Source organism: Argiope bruennichi, chromosome 5 (genome assembly GCF_947563725.1).
Source record: "Argiope bruennichi chromosome 5, qqArgBrue1.1, whole genome shotgun sequence".
Classification (NCBI taxonomy): Eukaryota; Metazoa; Arthropoda; class Arachnida; order Araneae; family Araneidae; genus Argiope; species Argiope bruennichi.
In genome coordinates, this window is record NC_079155.1 from 111,019,002 (window position 1) to 111,039,136 (window position 20,135).

The following is a 20,135-nucleotide window of genomic DNA, read 5'->3' on the forward strand; positions in this document are numbered from 1 at the left end:
TAAACTCAAACTGTCAAATGAATTTTTAATAAATTTTACTGCACGAATTGGTGCACCTTTCAATATATTAGGTGATGTTATTTCCATTCATTAAAACTCACTTTGAATAATTATTACATAAACCATTGAAGGCACGCATTGAAATGTTAGAATTTAAACTAATTGATCAAAAGCAGAATTTTATTTTTCATTTATCGTTTATGTTTGAACTACTATTATTGTTCATACACTGCTTTTGAAATTGGTTCATGGAAATTGCGAATGGCAGTAAACAGTGGCACGAAATGGCAGTTAGTATTTGGATACATTCTCTTATGATCGATGTTTCATTTCACTGATTGCCGCTGATTCTAAATTATAAACAATGTTATTATCATGCGGTAAATAAACAATGCTATGGTTATGGGTTAAATGCTACGATTACGAATTGAATATTAAACTTTGGCATCTCATTAGAATAGAATGGAGATATTTTGGCGTCTTGGAGAATGGTTTAATAAATGTTTACCGACGGTTCGAATATTGAGAATACAGTTGTTTGTAATTTTGATCACTGCTGTGATAGGGTTGAAATTTCGTGTATTCTATATAGAATGGTAGATAATAATACTGTTTACATGTAATTCAGATGGCAATCGATTATATCATGAAGTTCAAATTGGAAAATGTGAGGAATTATTACTGATTCTATAACAGCACTGATTTTTGATATTATATCTGCCTATCTGTTAACACGACAACTAAAAAAAAAACTAAGGGATAGATGGATGAAATTTAGTATAAGGAATTACGACCGAATTTGTAGTTTACTATTAAATTTTGAAAATATATATTTACAGAAAGTCTGTCAGTCCGGCAATCCGAATATGAGCAGCACGAAAACTACAAAATGAAAACAGTTAGATGGGTAAAATTTGGGTGCCTAAATCTAACATATAATTAATATATAATATAATTTGGAACTGAATACATTAAGGGTTTGATTTTCCGGAGTGCTTTCACAAGCATGTAAACGCCATAACTCAAAATCGTACAAACTTAAATATATGAAATTTGGTATGTGATTTTATGACTACAAATGCAGTGCTGGATCAAATTTTGATTTCAACCTCGCTTCAAGTAACTAGTAAAATTTCTGTACATGACAAAGATCAGCATTTCTTATCTATCTTTCACCAATGCCATGCAAGGTATTCGCAGGCTTTACTCAGACTCCTTAATTTTATGCGGAGATGACTAAAAACTTTATTGGAGAGTATGCAAGAAAATTTCATGGAGATCACTCCTGCTAATGGCAGCAAATTATCCTGCGATCGATCCACTTTAAACACTATCTTGAAATCTTTTTCCGCTGGCGTCCTGGCATTGGGGTAGCGCATCTTCCCCACGATCTGGGAGTCCCGGGTTCGAATTCCGGTTCGGTCATGGTTGTTCTTCATCTGTGTTCTATCTGTGATGTGTGTGAATGTGCTCCCCTGTGAAAAGGGGTTGTGCAAGCGAATGTGTGTGTGTCATCTTCATATGAGCTAGAAGTTAGTCTTCTGCCCTCGGGTGCTCAGGGGTCATTACCCTCAGAAGCTACTGCACCTCCTTTTCGTAGTAACGCGGACACATCATCTTCATCAACGGAATTCTGTTGTGTGCTCACTTTTATAAACATATGGAATGTTCTACGAATAAAAGTCTTTAAGAACAATAAAAATTTATTTCAACTCATAAATATTTATCGAAATTGTTTACTTAAGATTTTTATTGCGATACCAAAAGGATAAAAACAAAGGAAAGGCCAGAGGATGTTCTAAAATCTAATTTCTAACCGCTCCCTTCATGCATAGCGTTATCAACCCAGAATTTTTTTTCAATTCACAACTCCTTCCCTTCTAGAAAAATTATAATGCTAAATGCGTGGAATGTAGGAAGACCTGAAGTGACGACTCCAACCAGTATTGACAAGTATTGTCGCATTTGATATTGCTGATAAATGTTTGTTAGGTTTTGAAATCTCTTTTACAATACAATTTCTATATTCCGTGATTATACTACCATCCATTGTTCAAACTCACCTGAAATGCAATATCTAAATATCTAGAGGCGTCATCTGCCCTCTAATTCTTTTGTGAGTTTTTTCCAGCGATCTTTAAAATATCATCTTACACTTCACTCGTATTCTCCATGACGTCGGCATTTCAGAATGACCTTTTGTTCGATCTTTATTGAGAGTTCATGACATAAATGGATATCTTCTTGCAAAGACTTTTCAAAATAAAAGACCTTCATGTTATATTCTTAAATACGTCTTTAATGTGAAGAACTATAATTCCCTCTAAAAATTATCAGTACAATTAGTGAAAATAGGCATTTAAGAAAAGGAGTCAATATAGAGTTTTCAAAAAAAGGAATGTCAGATTAAAAATATTTATCCCTGCTAAAAATGAATACGAATGTGAGTATATGTTTTGGTATTCAATAGGCTAGACTGTTTAAGTTATAAATCAAGTTTGATACGGTCATACCTTACAGCGTAGAAATGTGTACCTTGGAGGGATTTTTTTTTGAAGTTTTAATTAATATAAAAATTAGTTTGAATTTTGTCGTTTATCCGCGATACCTTTTAAAAATATTATTGCACAAAAATAAATGTTACATTGCTTCAAATTTTTTTTAAAAAAAAATCTTTTTAATGGTACCCATTTAATAATTGTTCAAAATTTTAAATTTTGGCAATTTTTAAAAAATATTCTTTTGTCTAATTTTCAACAATATATTATATTATTGTCCTTAAGATTAAATCATTTCAAATTATTCATTAAATAATTGATCACTGGATTTTCGTCTATTGTAGAATGCTAAAGAAAAAAAAATTAATGCCAGTGTAGTTTATGAGATGTATAAAAAAGTAAACAGATGAACTACGGATGACAAATATTCATATATTTACATTTATAATAGTGCCATGATGTCATGAGATCTATAAGAAAGTTTCATGTGCACAATGAGCAAGTATGTGCACGACATTTAAAGTAATATATCTTAAATCGCTGATAATTTCACAGTGTCGTCGCATGAAAATATATGAAAACGAATTAACTAAGTTAAAGTGGCAACTAGTTTCTAATAAATGACAATCGAGGCAGATACGAAACGTCACTGGATATAGGAAAGTTCTAAATTTTATCTTATGTATCTGGATAATCCCCATAAAAGAGGGGCTGTTGTTTGTTTAGAGAAAATGGCGACACCCCAGAGAAAGCTGTTTCTTGAGATGCATTATGCAAAGAATGAATTGCATTTTCACTTCGTTGTAAATTTAATAGAGCCACTTCATCACATCATTGATAGTTGGTAGAAGAAATTAGTATAAGATGGCTCCATATGCAAAAGGAAAAGGACTGACCCTTCTCATGTGTCAGATAAAAATGTTACGCCCCGGCGTCCTGGCATAGGGGTAGCGCGTCTTCCCCATGATTTGGGCGTCCCGGTTCGGGCATGGTTGTTCTTCTTTCTATATCTGTGAAGTGTGCCTCCCTGTAAAAAGGGGTTGTGCGAGCGAATATGACGCATGAAGTAGCTAAGTCGTACTCTTGGTCTTAGTTGGCGTTGATGAAAAAAAAAAAAAAAAAAAAGAGACGCTCACTCGGCTTAAATCGCTGACAGATAATTGTTGGCGATCTTGTGAAGTGCCATAACTCACAACACAGCAACAAAAATGTTAAGCTTAATCGAACTGTCTTAGAAGTAATCATAGGAACCTAAGTCCTATTTGTGAGTAGTTAAACAACACAGCAACAAAAATGTTAAGCATAATCGAACTGTCTTAGAAGTAATCATAGGAACCTAAGTCCTATTTGTGAGTAGTTAAACAACACAGCAACAAAAATGTTAAGCATAATCGAACTGTCTTAGAAGTAATCATAGGAACCTAAGTCCTATTTGTGAGTAGTTAAACAACACAGCAACAAAAATGTTAAGCATAATCGAACTGTCTTAGAAGCAATCATAGGAACCTAAGTCCTATTTGTGAGTAGTTAAACAACACAGCAACAAAAATGTTAAGCATAATCGAACTGTCTTAGAAGTAATCATAGGAACCTAAGTCCTATTTGTGAGTAGTTAAACAACACAGCAACAAAAATGTTAAGCATAATCGAACTGTCTTAGAAGTAATCATAGGAACCTAAGTCCTATTTGTGAGTAGTTAAACAACACAGCAACAAAAATGTTAAGCATAATCGAACTGTCTTAGAAGTAACCATAGGAACCTTAGTCCTATTTGTGAGTAGTTAAACAACACAGCAACAAAAATGTTAAGCATAATCGAACTGTCTTAGAAGTAACCATAGGAACCTAAGTCCTATTTGTGAGTAGTTAAACAACACAGCAACAAAAATGTTAAGCATAATCGAACTGTCTTAGAAGTAATCATAGGAACCTAAGTCCTATTTGTGAGTAGTTAAACAACACAGCAACAAAAATGTTAAGCATAATCGAACTGTCTTAGAAGTAATCATAGGAACCTAAGTCCTATTTGTGAGTAGTTAAACAACACAGCAACAAAAATGTTAAGCATAATCGAACTGTCTTAGAAGTAATCATAGGAACCTAAGTCCTATTTGTGAGTAGTTAAACAACACAGCAACAAAAATGTTAAGCATAATCGAACTGTCTTAGAAGTAATCATAGGAACCTAAGTCCTATTTGTGAGTAGTTAAACAACACAGCAACAAAAATGTTAAGCATAATCGAACTGTCTTAGAAGTAATCATAGGAACCTAAGTCCTATTTGTGAGTAGTTAAACAACACAGCAACAAAAATGTTAAGCATAATCGAACTGTCTTAGAAGTAATCATAGGAAACTAAGTCCTATTTGTGGGTGGTTAAACAACACAGCAACAAAAATGTTAAGCATAATCGAACTGTCTTAGAAGTAATCATAGGAACCTAAGTCCTATTTGTGAGTAGTTAAACAACACAGCAACAAAAATGTTAAGCATAATCGAACTGTCTTAGAAGTAACCATAAGAACCTTAGTCCTATTTGTGAGTAGTTAAACAACACAGCAACAAAAATGTTAAGCATAATCGAACTGTCTTAGAAGTAACCATAGGAACCTTAGTCCTATTTGTGGGTGGTTAAAAGTCATTGGAATATATTATCTGTGCGTGCTGCTCTTTAAGATCTGGGAAATCGAGTTGTTACAGTCGTGAGTTGAACAACTAGGTAAAACAAATTGCTTAGCAAGAAATGGATTTCCAATTTGATGTTTGACATGCAACAAAAAGAGTTCATATTAAAACATAAAATAGAATTAATTTTTATTTACTTTATGTTACCTTTATTTAATTATTTATTATACTTATCTTTATCTAATATTGTTCATTTGAAATAAATATTTTAAATCTTATTCTTCTTTTTGAAGGAGCAATTTTGAAAAAAATTGTAATTGGTTTTATATCATGTTTATAATTCATTTTTAATATAAATTAAATTAATTAATTAAATTAATTAGAAATAAGCCAGTTAAAAATTAATAGTTATACACAAAGAAATTATAAGTTAATACAAATGACAGATACTTGTTATACAAATATATCACATTCTAAAAAAACATGTTTCCTCTAAATATCTAAAAATAATATTTTAGGCAATTGAAAAAAAAATAACTAGAATAAGATGCTACAAAAATAAATGAATTTTGATTAAATAAGCTTTTTTTAATTAGCAAATGTAACTTTACTTTCATTGAATGTTTTTTTTATCAGCATGTCGTCATCGTCTACTCTATTTTCAAAATAAAAATATGCAATTAAAATGCTTTAAATAATATTTCTCACAGAATTTCAAATTGTAAAAATTCCAAAGTAGACTAAACAACATTTCAACAAAAACGTGTCTACAAATATATTCGCTGGATAATAAGAAATGGAACTGAAAAGGCGAAGAACTTTCTTTCTAATAAAAATTTTTTGTTTTATGTGAGATGAAGCACAAAATCGAACAACGCCCACAAGAATTTATATCTTTCAGTTTCATTGAAGCGTACTTTTCAAAAATTACTTTTGAGTTTAGTTGTCATTCGTTGGGCGAGAAAAGATTCCAAACTCCGACAGTTTTTAATCCGAAACTAATTCTTTTAGGGGGGGGAAAGAAGCGATATCAGTTTAATAAGAAGGTTTTGTAGTCTTTTGCTTTTATTTCTTCGAAAAACATTTTTTTTTGCTGTTTCTCGATTATTATAGATCAGATACGAAAATAATTTTTTGGAACTTTTCAAAAACTAATTTAGTGAAATGTCTTTGAAAGGGGGAGAAAAGGGTGGTAGTTTATTTAATGTTATTGTTGGAAATTCAAAAGTTTTTCGTAAAAGATACCAAGAATTACTCTTATTTTGTATAAATGTTCTCCTATTTTTCAAATGTTGCAACAATTTTTGGTTTATTATTATGATTATGATGATTCTCATTTTGTTTGGTTTAGTTTAGTTAGATAAACGATCCACATGGAAGCAACACTAGTGCTAGTTTGGGACGAGGACAAATGACGAGGACGATTCATGAGCTGGCATCTTTCTTTTCAAACTTCTTCTCCATGCAATGAGACGAGCATATACAGCCAAGTCTACGAATCAAAGACTCGTGATCACGTTGAAGTCTGATATCCCGTGTTTGTCGAAGCCGTTTTGAACATATGAGGGTAGAAGTCTGTTTTTACTCTAAGATATAGATGGAAGGGGTACTTTTCGGAAATAATTTCGAGAAAAATGATCCACATTTTAATTCAGTTGAAGGAAGGAGCCCGCCGACAGTGAACGAGTAACTGGTAAAGTGCATTTTTACAAGATTTTGTATAATACTGGTTTTAGAGCACATCCAAATAAAACAACATCACATTTTCCTCTGATTAATGCTTCTGACAGGTTAAGCCTAAGCCAATGAAGCCATTGACGGGGCTGAATACTATTATAACTTTTATTATAAATTTAAAACTCGAATCTTGGGCGCATATGTAATAAAATTGTTATACCTCCTTCCTTCAGAATAAAATTGATGGCTTAGGGTTAAGTTTGAATTCCAAAAGTGCTGTGCTTTTTATACCCATAATCCTATACATGAGAGTTTTGTGCTTCGTAGTAATGTAGAGAAACCCAATTAAGGTTAATTTGGACGATCCCACAAATGCATAATTGGTATGCGTTTGTTGGCGCTATACATGTCAGACAGTTTGACTGACAGTTATCGAATTTGACACATATATATCTTGGAGGATAGAATGTTCACCTCTGAATAACTTTTTGAAACTTTAATTAAAATTAATTTCAACTGTTAAGTTGAATTTTGCGGTTTTCCCACAATAACTTCCAAAAAAAAAATATATTGCAAAAAAATGAATTTTACACCGTTTCAAAATCTAAAAAGTTGTCTTTTCAGTGATACTGATTTAATAATTGTGAAAAATCTACCAGGCGTTTGGCAGTTTTTAACTTTTTTTAGCTTAATTTCGAACAACAGATTACACTGTTCCTTATAATTCAAACCGTGTTCATTGCTTCATAAAATATTTAATAGTGTGGATTTTTTCCATTGTCGAATGATAAAGAAGGACTGTTCTGTTTAATATCTGAAATGACGAATTAAAAAAGAAGAGTTAGATTATCGTGGAAGTTAGAAAATGGATTAACTGGACAACCACATTTTTAAGAAGCATTATGATGCCGCGGGACTTGGTTTTTTTATTAGCATGGTTCATACTCACAAGGAAGAGAATAAATATTAGTTTATTAAACTAACATAGTATTGATGTTTGTCAAAATTTGGTGTTTAAAATTATATATTCTTGAAGGAATCGTCTAAATTAAAATGCCCAAGAGATTTAATTGATAAACGCAACGCATATTCTCAGCTGGTGGCGTTAGACGGTTAGTAATTGAAAATGATAACAAAACGAAGTTGTATATCTGCAAGCAAATGGAATCTATCATTTCAAACAGTTCATTCTTGAAGCTGCAAGCCATGACGGCAATGATTTTTTCAAATTACCAAAGGACATAGATAGAAGGTGAGTAGGTTACAAATTTTATTTGTTGCAAAAGTCAGATTTTGCTGTGCCCTCGAAATGTAACAAGTCAGGATTTTTACCATGCTTTTTAAATTGATATAATTTAGGGAAATATTCTTAATCTCAAAATTCATTAAAAACATAAAATTTACTTTTTAAATTTATCCTGGAAGATTAGCTAAATTATAATTATTTTTGATTAAATTATCCCAGTGCTTTTTACTTTCTCAGATGCATAAAAGAAAGTATACAGTAATTGTTACAAAATTTGGAACGAGAGTTTGATGATTTTCCACGTCTTACACTTCCCTGAATCGGAAAACGCGTTTTTGGAATTACGACTGCCGTTCAGTTATAGCGTTCTCAGATAAATGAACGACTTCAAATTTATATGTACTTCAAATTTCTGTCTTTCTATCAAATTTTGAATGAAGTGATTCAAGAAAAGTCTGTTTCTCCGGCCTCCCAATTATCAGGCAACACGATTATTATAAAAAGAGAGGACAAGGTTAATAAAGTTTGGTACGCAGATATAATATCTGAAATGTTAATACCTAGAAAATTTAGAACCAAATTTGGAGATTGACTGCCTTCGGTATGTGCTTTCATAAGCATGTAAACGCGATAATTCAAAATCGCAGTATCTACGTATATGAAATTTGGTATGTGATTTTATGACTATAATTGTAGTTTTGTGTTAAATTTTGATATCAGTCGCTTGAAAAAATAATACACATTTTTTCTGGTGCTTTTATATCAACCACATTCTGACGATTAACCACCAAAAACAAATCTCTAAAGATCTCACGATGATATATTCTTTCGTAACTATTGTTCACCAATGGCATGCTGCTAATAACACACTATAGCATTCATTAAAAAGAATGGGAGAAATTTTTAAAGAGACCACAATGATGATTTTCATTATTTTCATTCTATGATTTGTTTTTAAATACTTTTATTTAAATTAACTTGTTTTCTGTACGTAAAGATATAATTTAGTAATCGACATTTTACTTACTTCCTGGCGTGCTATAGATTTTATACTTTATACACTTGTATATTCTAGATGACAATACACTATTTCAATATTTTCATAACTTAGTTAATAGAAAAAAAATTTATAGTTGATTCCATAGGAATGGCGATAACTAACGGTTAACATGAGAAAGAATAAATTCCAAAGTTAAAAAGAATAGTGGTGAATAAAATTATACAAAAACAAGATAAATAAAACTAAATTAAAGTGAAAGAGCATTAAAAACGAATTTGCGAATATTAAGATGATTAGAATTATTATAAATATGGAAGAAAATATAGAATAAAATTAAACAAAATTCTGCTTTTTAATAGACAAAGAAAATTGTTTTATTTTAATTTATTGCTTCTGATCTTTTCCTGGAAAATTTTCCTAAACTCTTAACTGAAAATTTTTGATTTTGTTCCAAATAATTTATTTATGTGGAAAATCATTTTATACTATATTTAAGCATAAAAATAATTACATACATGTTTCTTTAAAAAGTAGAGCCTATAGACGTAGAAGCAACAATAAAAACTTTAAGTAATTCATTCTAATGCAGTTATATTTTTCTGAAAGAAGGCCTGCTCCTCTATGAGTATTTAGATTTGAATGTAGGATGAATGTCGCTATCAAAATTAAAAATATTAGAAAAAGTGATTAAAATTTAAGCTTTATTTACCAAACTTCTTGAAAAAATGTTAATAAATACTTTTTTTCTATACAATGAATTATTCAATTATTATTATTATTTTATTTCTAAAGTTTATTATTATTATTTCTAAAGTTATTTTGTAGAGATAAAAAGAATTTTAAAATTCCCCTTCTATCCAAAAATTTTTTCTTTATCTACTTTTTCTCAATAACATTTATATGTAAAAAAGAAAAATATTCGAATAATTATAAACACATTTTTATTTAGGAGTAAAATTATTAGTGAATTTTAAAGAAACGCTTTTACTAAGGATATTTCTAACTATTTATATCATTAAACTTTAACTCACTTTTTAAAATTTTACATTACATATTTTGAAGTTACAAATTTAATTAACAAATAAGTAAAAATTTAGTCATTAACTTTATGAGTTAAACTTTCGGAACATGCTTCCTCGGGACATTTTGAACCCATTAATCATCAAAAACCAATCAATCATTCTGGACATTTGACAGGTACAGAAACAACCTTGACATTTTAGAAAATAATATGCCAATAAAAAAGATCTAATAAGTAAACAACATTTGCAATATTTCGCACCTTATTCACATTACTATTATCAGTAGAATTTTATTTAGAAGCAGATTTTAATATTTAAAATTTTCTCGGATTTCTTTTTGATATGCACAATGCGGCTCGTTTTATGTTTAACTTCGCTGCATAGTAATCAAATCGAGTATGTATTTTATGTATCTTCCTGTTGATCGATTTGATATATGATCGATCTATTATTTTGGTGTCAATATTTTGTGCTAAATTTAGTTTATTTTTCCTGTATTGCTTTTGAGTTATTGTGCTAATATACACATAGAAAGATGATCGTATTGATAATTTGTCGATCGATGGATTTAGTCCAAAAGTAGGTACAGATGCAAGACTTTATTTAAAAGTCTAAATATGGATAAAAATAATATATATATATATATATATATATATATATATATATATATATATATATATATATATATATATATATATATATATATATATATATATATTATATATATATATATATATATATATATATATATATATATATATATATATATATATATATATATATATATATATATGTTGGAGATATCTTCTTAAACAAATGGTCAAATTTTATTAAACTTTGCAGATTTATTATTTAAAACCCGAGAAACAATATTGTCATTTTTTCAAAATACAAAAATAAATCAATGAAATATTCGATTAATTAGAATTTAACAAAAATTGTGTCTTTTTTACACTTTGAGCACTTGTTTTTTATTTCAATGCGTCCTTTGCCAATGTTTTAATTTTTCTAAACTCATTAAATGTGATCTTTTTTTTTGAAATTTTTTGTCGGATAAGTTACATATGTGCACAAAATTTTGTGTAGCAGTGTAATGATAGTTAAATTATGTTTTGATTTGAAAATATAGGATATTTTTGAAAAGAGGTATCTTTATAAAGTGATCAATAAAATCATTTCAATAAAAAACAAAAGACTAAGTAAGTAACGGGCAGTTACTATAACCTTTAAATTACATATTTATGTACGGCATTTCATTATGATATAAAAAAGTCCCATAGAAATAAAAAAAATATAATGCTTTAAATATGACAATCTGTTCCTTTCAACTTATAGACGAATTTCAAATTTGTTCTCTTGTCGGAAAAAAACGGAATATATACTTTCAGCAACACATAACAGATTGATAATTGATAAAATGAAACTAAATTGTCGACCGTACCAAATATACTTTTGGCGATGAGCGGTGTACGTAAAATTCCACAACATCCAAATGGGGATTGTGGCAACTAATGGGTTAAAAGAGTGATTTAATAACGCTTAAAACTAAGGTTAAGTCAATCGTTCAGAAAAAGACAGCCCTTTTTTATAGTTTGGCCTTTATAAATAATCATATCCTTTGAAGACCAATAGACAACTGATATAAATGCTCATCTAGGAATTGGTAATACTATCACAAGAATCGTTATAATTTTCCTTTATTTATTTTAATTTTTGTGGCAACGGCTTTATAAATAAATTATTTTTGTAGAATAAAATTCTTTCCGCCGGAAAAAACCTTCATGTGACGTTTTTTTAAAAATCGGATTGGAAATGAGTTATTTTGAAGCTAAAAGAATTGGTTAAATTTCTTGAAAGCAAGTAATATTGTCTCAAAAATTCATGGTAAGAAAAGTAATATTATCTCAAATATTGCGGGATAGTATTATTTTGAATATAAATAGATGATGCCACGCAACCGTTGCAATTAGGAGAAACCATTGTATGATAAAACAAGTAAACGAGCGGACGTACTTTCTTTCGTTTATTTGTTTTAATTTTTGTGGCAACGGCTTTGTAAATAAATTATTTTTTGTAGAATAAAATTCTTTGCACTGGAAAAAAGCCTTCGAATGACGTTCTTTTTATTCGGACTGGAGATGAATTATTCCGAACCTTAAAGAATTGGTTAAATTTCTTGAAAGAAATAATGTTGTCTCAAGAATTGCTGGCAAGGAGGGCAATATTGTCTTAAGAATTGCTGGATGATATTATTTTGAGTATGAGCAGATGGTGCCTTGAAATTATTGCAGTTAGGGGAGACCATATCCTTTAGTAATGGATATTAGTTTGGTGTTCTTCCTGCCCAGACAGTTATTTTTTTATCGACGCCATTTTGGTAACAAAGCCTTTTTCCACTTCTTTCCTTCATGTAATGTTTTTTCTTACTAAATTTTTCTTCTTTAAGTCCTACATTGTATTTCTGTAGTATGAATTTCTTGTTATTTTTTCAGGTTTACTTTTTTTAAAAATTATAACAAAATCAGAATAATTACTTATGTTTTGTACACTAGTGTATTTCGCATATGAGTAAGTATCAAATATTGATATCTTATTGTTTTTCCTTTATTTAAAAAAATGAACTTCCTTAATTTCAGTAACAGTAAAAAAATCCACTCATAAATCCTCATTAGCATCATATACACCTGCACTCGAATCTGAAATGGCAAATCCAACGCAAACTATAAAAAGAAGCATTCACTAGAGGAAACAGTAATTTTTCTTCTGGTGTAAAAGTTACATTATTTAGTTTTATTTAAAAACTAAAATCAATTACATAAGAGTATGTCAATGGAGATCTCTACTATGAATAACACAGTAAATGAATATTGCACAACGCGATGTTTTGTACCGAGAACTATTCGCAATTTCTAAGCCGTGGCAACAGCAGCGCAAACGAATAATTTAATTAAAGCAGTGCGGGAATTGAATCAAATCAAAGAACTTTATTTTTCTCGTGATTCTAGAAAGGGCTCGGGAAACTCAGAAGAATGTTTTTCTTAATTAACGGTTGCAGTTAATAAGGAAGGAATGAGAACGTTCCCTAACCGAAAAACAATAGAAACTTGTTAATAATATCAAATGAGTCAAAGTCATCTGCGATTTGTTTTAATTAAAGTTCGCTGGGGTATTGTTTGGAATTATTTAATGACTTCTGCGAGTGAGTCTTGCTTGTAATGAATAATGTAATGTTTGATTGCTTTTGGAATTAAAATGGATTAGATGAAGTGATTATCATTGCTTAAAAATAGAGCCCCTCGTTGAATGTTTCTTGCTAAAAGTAAGGGAAAATGATAATCCCCAAGCCCGGAGCTTTGCTGAAAGAAAACACTCGATTCTTGCGTAGGTGTCGGATGGTAGAATGTTTACACACCGATTGTTTTCGCAATTGCATAGCAGCCCTCAGCAAATTGGAAACGAAACGAATAAGCTGAAATTAATTGCTTTGGGAACAATCCTTTAGTATGATGCGAAAATGGCCGAAAGTTTATATTTTAAATCAAAATGGTTAGTATTTAATATCTTTCTAAATGTCAATACTTAAATCTTCGCATCTTTCATGCATGTTTTCTAGTGGGATAAAGTTCGAATATATTCCTTACATTACAAATTCAGTATGATTTTAGTTCTGATTCCAATTAATCCAGTACAACTAGCCAAACCCACGAGACAATCTTGCTCATGAAATTTTGTTAATGGATCTGAGTTATGGATCTGAAATAGAAATTAATTCCAATATATGGGGATAAGTGGATTTCCTGAAATTGTTTTTTCTTATATTTCAAACAAGGCTAACTTTCAGTAATTGATCCATCTGCAGCCGCTGCTGAAATACATGTAACATCGGTCTATCAGTTTTACAGTAGATTCACTATAGGAAGACTACCTATTGTAATGTTAGAGATCTCATGACACGGCTTTGGGAAAATTTCAGCTGAATTTCACTGACCATGGTTCCTAAATTCAAACGTTTTTATATATAAAGTTATGTAGCATGTTATATATATGTATAATAGTTTGCCCATGTTATTTTGTTAATATGCTAATAATTGGATTCTAAATTCTTTGAGATATGTTATAAAAAGAGTAAGAATCTCTGATGATTTCATAGTTGAGCCATCTAATTCAAAGAAGGTGAAGACAGTAGGATTGTGAAATTTTCACTTTTCCCTAAGTTCTTCATGGTTGAAGAAAGAAAAATAAATCAAATTAGACCAATTATCATCTCATTGACAGTAATAAAACATAGAACCGAATTTTTTTCAAGAAAAAGTTTATAAATAAGCCGATATTTTATTGAAATCGCTTGGTTTTTGCAAATGAAAGCTAATTTATTTCCAGTTTCATTTGACATAATATGGTATGGAGAAAAAAAAAATGAGAACTTTTAGAACAAGAAAGCAGGACACTAAAAATGGAACACTAGATAGAACATTATCATGCTGATGGATGTGTCCCAGTGCGGTGATACATGTTTGCATCAGCATTATTAAATAACCAATTATCTTTCGATGACACAATGTATAAATACATTTATTTAAATATTTAAAGTAAACAGTTTAAAATTTTCCAATTTAAAATTGTGATGTGAACATAATTATTTTTATCACAATAACAAGTGCATAATTTGCAGCATTTTCCTCTTGTGTCTCTGTAAATTTTGCAACTCAATCGCCAGATTTAAATCTATTGAAATACATTTAGACGATTAAAGCATAAAATATTTTTTAAAAAAGTTATTTATTCGTTAATTTCTATTCACAGAAATGTAGGGTTATTTCAAAAACATAATTTAAAAAAAATTAAAATGAAATCTACGATCACAAATTTCAAGTTATCATGTGAGAACATTATTATTTTTAAGTCATTAATTAAAAGTCATTAACCAGTTTAAAACGGTTTGAAACAATCATGAGACTTCTCTATCAGTCTCTATCCCCAAATCCCCCTCTCTCTATATATAAATATAATGATAATTTTTTTAAACTTTCATTTTCAAGTTTTCTAGCTGGCAAGCAAAGTTTTGGAGCTCGACCGATTTTGAGATGAAATAACAGCTATGATGTCATAGTTCTACTCAATCTTTTAAAAGCGCATCTGCTGTCAAAGAAGCATTCGTAATAATAAAGCAATACTGATAAAAGCAGGTCAGACTTTTAAAAAAAGCATCTGCTTTCAAAGAAGCATACATAATAATGTAATACTGGTAATAGCAGGTAAAAAAATATATGCGATTAAAAGATGATGATGAAAATTGCCATTTATGCTTTATTCATTGTCTACGTGATTTTGAGCTTCAAAAACCCCCTAACCAAAACAACGTTATGTTCTCACATGACAAAGTAATATTGAAATGAAAAATGTATTGAGATCCTCTAGAAACAAAAAACTGAATCGCTATAAGCAACTGAAAAATAGGAATTTTCTGTTCAATTGTATAATCAATAACAATAGAACGGTAATGCAATGAAAACATGAATTGATGCCGAAAGTGAATCATAAAAATTTCACATTTCCATATTTTACTAAAAATTAATTAACACCATTTTTTATAATTGTTACGTAATTAATAAGATTTTTTAAAGTTAAAATTTACTGTGTCAAAAAGGTTTCATATTAACAAGATAAAAAAACTTTTCATTTTTTTTCAAAAAAATTGAAATTAAAATATTGTTTTATAAGGATACATTAAAATAAAGAATTAGAAGAAAATTCTTTTATCAGTTTGTAAGCATGAAATTTAAGTCAGAAAAATCAAGCATACCAAGAAGAAGTTGTTTCAGCATCTCCTTCAATAAATGTCTCGCATATTTCAACGAGCGCAAGAATTAGACAAGAATTCGGAGAATTCAAATTATCGATTTTTTTTGGACGGTAAAAATAAATTATCAAAAGGCGATAAATTGTGAAAAGAAAAGAAAACAAACTATTTGGGAGGAAAGAAGAGAGTTTAGAGAACTTAGTTTTTTAGTTTTTAATTGAATTTGCGCCTCGTATGGGAATTCTGTTCTAGAGAGCTTTTTCTTTATTTACTGAATTTTTAAATCGTCTGCGCGTGAAACTTCAGCTATTTCAATTAAGCCGATGTTAGTTTATTAATACATGTTCTAACTTCACACGAAGAATTTTAAATTGAAGCGTAAAGATGTAACTTATTTTGCATCTTTTTTTAAAAAAAATATCTGCCGTGGAATGATTTAATTTTAAGAAGACATTCAAAGCAAGAGATAAGAAGGTACTAAAGATACGAAAATTAAAAATTGACTGTAAATTTACTGCAAAATATAGGGCTTGCTACGTTTCAGCGGCATATTCTCAATTAAAAAATTCCGCTTGGTGATCTGGCAAGCAAAAGTAGATTCCTTATAATCTAAGGTAAAATTTTCATATTCTTTTCAATACTTAGATAAAAATAATGAAATAAGCATATTCAGATAACCGTCGATAATGAATTTATTGATATCTAATAATTATTTGATATTTATTGATGAAATTATCGATTATGCAACAAGTATTATAAAAATTAAATATAAAAGGATTTATTTCAAAGTTAAAAATATATTGTTGACAATCACAAAAGTTTTAAAGAAAATTCTAAAAGATTATATTAACCAACAAAGACAAAGTTTTATCGTCTGCATTATAAATATATTTGAAGAAAATAAATATTCTTTTCAATTATTATTATTTTAATTAAATGCAGAGAATATCGTTTTATGATTCAAATTAAAAATTTATTGTTTTATTTTTCACTTAAATTGGAGTTAAATATCGTCTGGTTTTCTTAATTAATATACGAATAAAGATCTTATCTGTTGCACTTTTGGATGTTTAAGTTATAATTATTAATAGAAATAAATGGAAATATATCGTCCATATTTGTTTTAAAGCTATAACGGTCATCTTTTTTTAATACAGTATGCTCTCAGTAATGTTGCAGAAATCGTACTAGTGGACAACCAGACTAAAAACGCTCGAAATCAACGAAATTTATTTAAAAAATGCATTTAAATTACATCATTATGCAAAATATATGAAATTATACAGAAAATTCAGATGACCTATTTTGACCCTTGACAAGCAACTGTTATCTGCTTAATAAATTAGCAGACCTCCATAAGAATCAGTTTCATGCTAAGTATTTTCTTTGTAAATGATAAAATTAAAGATATTAAATCTTTCCCATAGTATTTAATTATACTTAAAGAAAAAATTTATTATGCATGAAAGAAGCATCTGCCAAATTTCAAATGTCTAGTCCTAAGGGTTAAGGAGATTTTCGCTTTTATGTATATTATCAAGAGAATAATACAGTTTAAAAAAGAATTTGGTTTACTTTAAAAAAATGAAATAAAGGCAAAACAAATACATTCATACTATCGTTTTTAAGATCATAATAAATGCATTCAAAAAAACTAAAGCAAGCATATCTTCTGAGATTTCCTAACCATTTTTAAATAATATTGCCAATACATATTTATGTTCTTTTATTTTTATTAAATTAGATTTCTTCAGTTTATTAAACTTTTGTACACGTATATTTACACAATTTCAGTCATAAGAAAATAAGAATAGAAGTATTTTATTTAATTGAATGTGGCAATACAAATCATATTAAAAATAGCGAAAGCCAGGGGTTTGAAATAATTTTTCATTCCTCTTGTTTCTAAGCAATAATAGCCATGGAAAAACTTTTCTACAAAAAATGCTCAGCTTTATAAGATGCTTAACGGTCTACATTGATTTTCTATTTTATCATCAGTCATGAGGAAATTATAGGGAATGAAACATTCCAACCCTCTCTCCAATTCCATTCTTTTTGAGCCACCCATCCACATTTTTTTGAATTATATTAGAAAAAAATACATAGTTCTAAAAATACATTTGAGGGCCGCAATGATCTTCTGGTAAGGAAGGCACTGATCTCGAAGCCGGAGATTTCCAGGCTCGAGACCCGATTCCACCAAAGATCTATCGTGTATGCGGGCCCACTGCATGCCAAATCCAACACCAAATGCAACTCTGCTGGTGTGGTGTAAATTTGGAGAGGCGGTACAGGCCACAAAATCACAAGATCCATCTCAAAATTGCCTTAGTATTGCTGTCTAAACGGTTCGTTAATGTAATAAACTAAACCAAAAATGCATTTTTCTGGTAAGGAAGGCACTGATCTCGAAGCCGGAGATTTCCAGGCTCGAGACCCGATTCCACCAAAGATCTATCGTGTATGCGGGCCCACTGCATGCCAAATCCAACACCAAATGCAACTCTGCTGGTGTGGTGTAAATTTGGAGAGGTGGTACAGGCCACAAAATCACAAGATCCATCCCAAAATTGCCTTAGTATTGCTGTCAAAACGGTTCGTTAATGTAATAAACTAAACCAAAAATGCATTTTTCTGGTAAGGAAGGCACTGATCTCGAAGCCGGAGATTTCCAGGCTCGAGACCCGATTCCACCAAAGATCTATCGTGTATGCGGGCCCACTGCATGCCAAATCCAACACCAAATGCAACTCTGCTGGTGTGGTGTAAATTTGGAGAGGCGGTACAGGCCACAAAATCACAAGATCCATCCCAAAATGGACTTAGTATTGCTGTCTAAACGGTTCGTTAATGTAATAAACTAAACCAAAAATGCATTTTTCGGATCCAGAGAAGTTTAAAATGTGAAGATTCATCAAAAGTTTAGATTCCTTGACGCTTGCACTATATTCAGGGTATTTATTGTCCTTCTTCTTATACTATACTTTCTATGCAAGAAAGTAAAAATATAAATAGCCTGGAAAATAATTATTACTTATAAACTAATGTATCTAAAAGAATGCAAACTGATATATGAAGAAACAGAAAAGCCTGTTTTCATTAAAATTATTCTTTAATACTATTATTCGTTCGATCATTTCTTTAAACATTAAAATAGTACCTTACAATCAGGGGCAAAGCATATTTAGATAATTGCACAGAGCAAATTTCTTTTTATCTCGCTATGTTTCATTCTTGATTGTAAGTTTTTCAGAATTTTTTAAAATTAAAATATAAATATATATATTTTTTTTGTTCTAAGATGAAATAGAAACACAGTTTTTCTTCAAAATAACTAGAAAAGGTTTTTATTGGTAAAATACTTACCTTCTAGCTCTTTATTGCGAATTTCCGACTCAAGGTGCTGATAGCATTCGATTTTTTCCGCAGAATTTAAAATGTGGTCAACGACTTCTGCTGCTACGGACGTATTGTGACGGTTTCCTGGTAAAATTTCACTTTCAACAATCATGTTGTTTCTATATCAGATCTTTTTTAACCACAAGCAGGTTTGTTTTAAACTTTTTTCAGTATTTACATTTTTTTAAAACTCGTGTTAAATTTCAGACGATATTTTCCAGTTCTTTAGATAAAACAGAAAGATTTTTTGAGGTTTCTCTCTTGTCCATTTCAGATCTGCTTGTTAGAAGTAATCCTTGTCTTCAGATTTGCAATCAGAGATTGGTTTAAGTGTTGTTCTAAAGGTTAAACTGTGTTGCAATGAATTGATGCAAATATCAGAAACTTTCATATAGCAAAAATCTTAAATAAATAATAATGAGAATTAAAATTTCTTTATATTATAATAATTTTCCCTAAGACTAAATTCTTATTCAGTTGAAAATTCTGCAATTTAAAAAAATTACGTATAGAATACTCAGTATATAATAGATGAATTTAGTGATATAAGAATGGCATTATCAGGTTAACTTTTTAGAAAATACAGGAATAGTCAGTAACAAATTAAATATTTATGGAACAAAAAGCAAGTTGTTCAATTTAAATAAATTTTAAGGAATAATAATTATGAAATATTGTGAAAACGGAGTTAAAATGAGAACTTTTTCATTTCGTCCTGTATTTGTTTGCTTGCTTTTCAAATAACATATATTCAGGAATTTTCTATTTTTTGTAATTAGAATATTTTGATTAATTTTCATCCAAAATTTAAATGCCAAATTCGAAAATATATGTAACTAAATATTAATATCGAACTCTAAAGAT

At 29.7% G+C, this 20,135-nt stretch overlaps 1 protein-coding gene across 1 annotated transcript in view; it reads right to left on the reverse strand.

The window, feature by feature from the left end:
• Nucleotides 1–19,750, reverse strand: part of LOC129968964 (diuretic hormone receptor-like) — a 72,774-nt gene extending 53,024 nt beyond the window's left edge. Inside the window, exon 1 of the mRNA XM_056083344.1 lies at nucleotides 19,239–19,750. Within this exon, the coding sequence (XP_055939319.1) occupies nucleotides 19,239–19,383 (145 nt within the window). The 5' untranslated portion in view covers nucleotides 19,384–19,750. The remainder of the gene's footprint in view (nucleotides 1–19,238) is intronic.
• Between the last annotated feature and the right edge of the window lie 385 nt (nucleotides 19,751–20,135).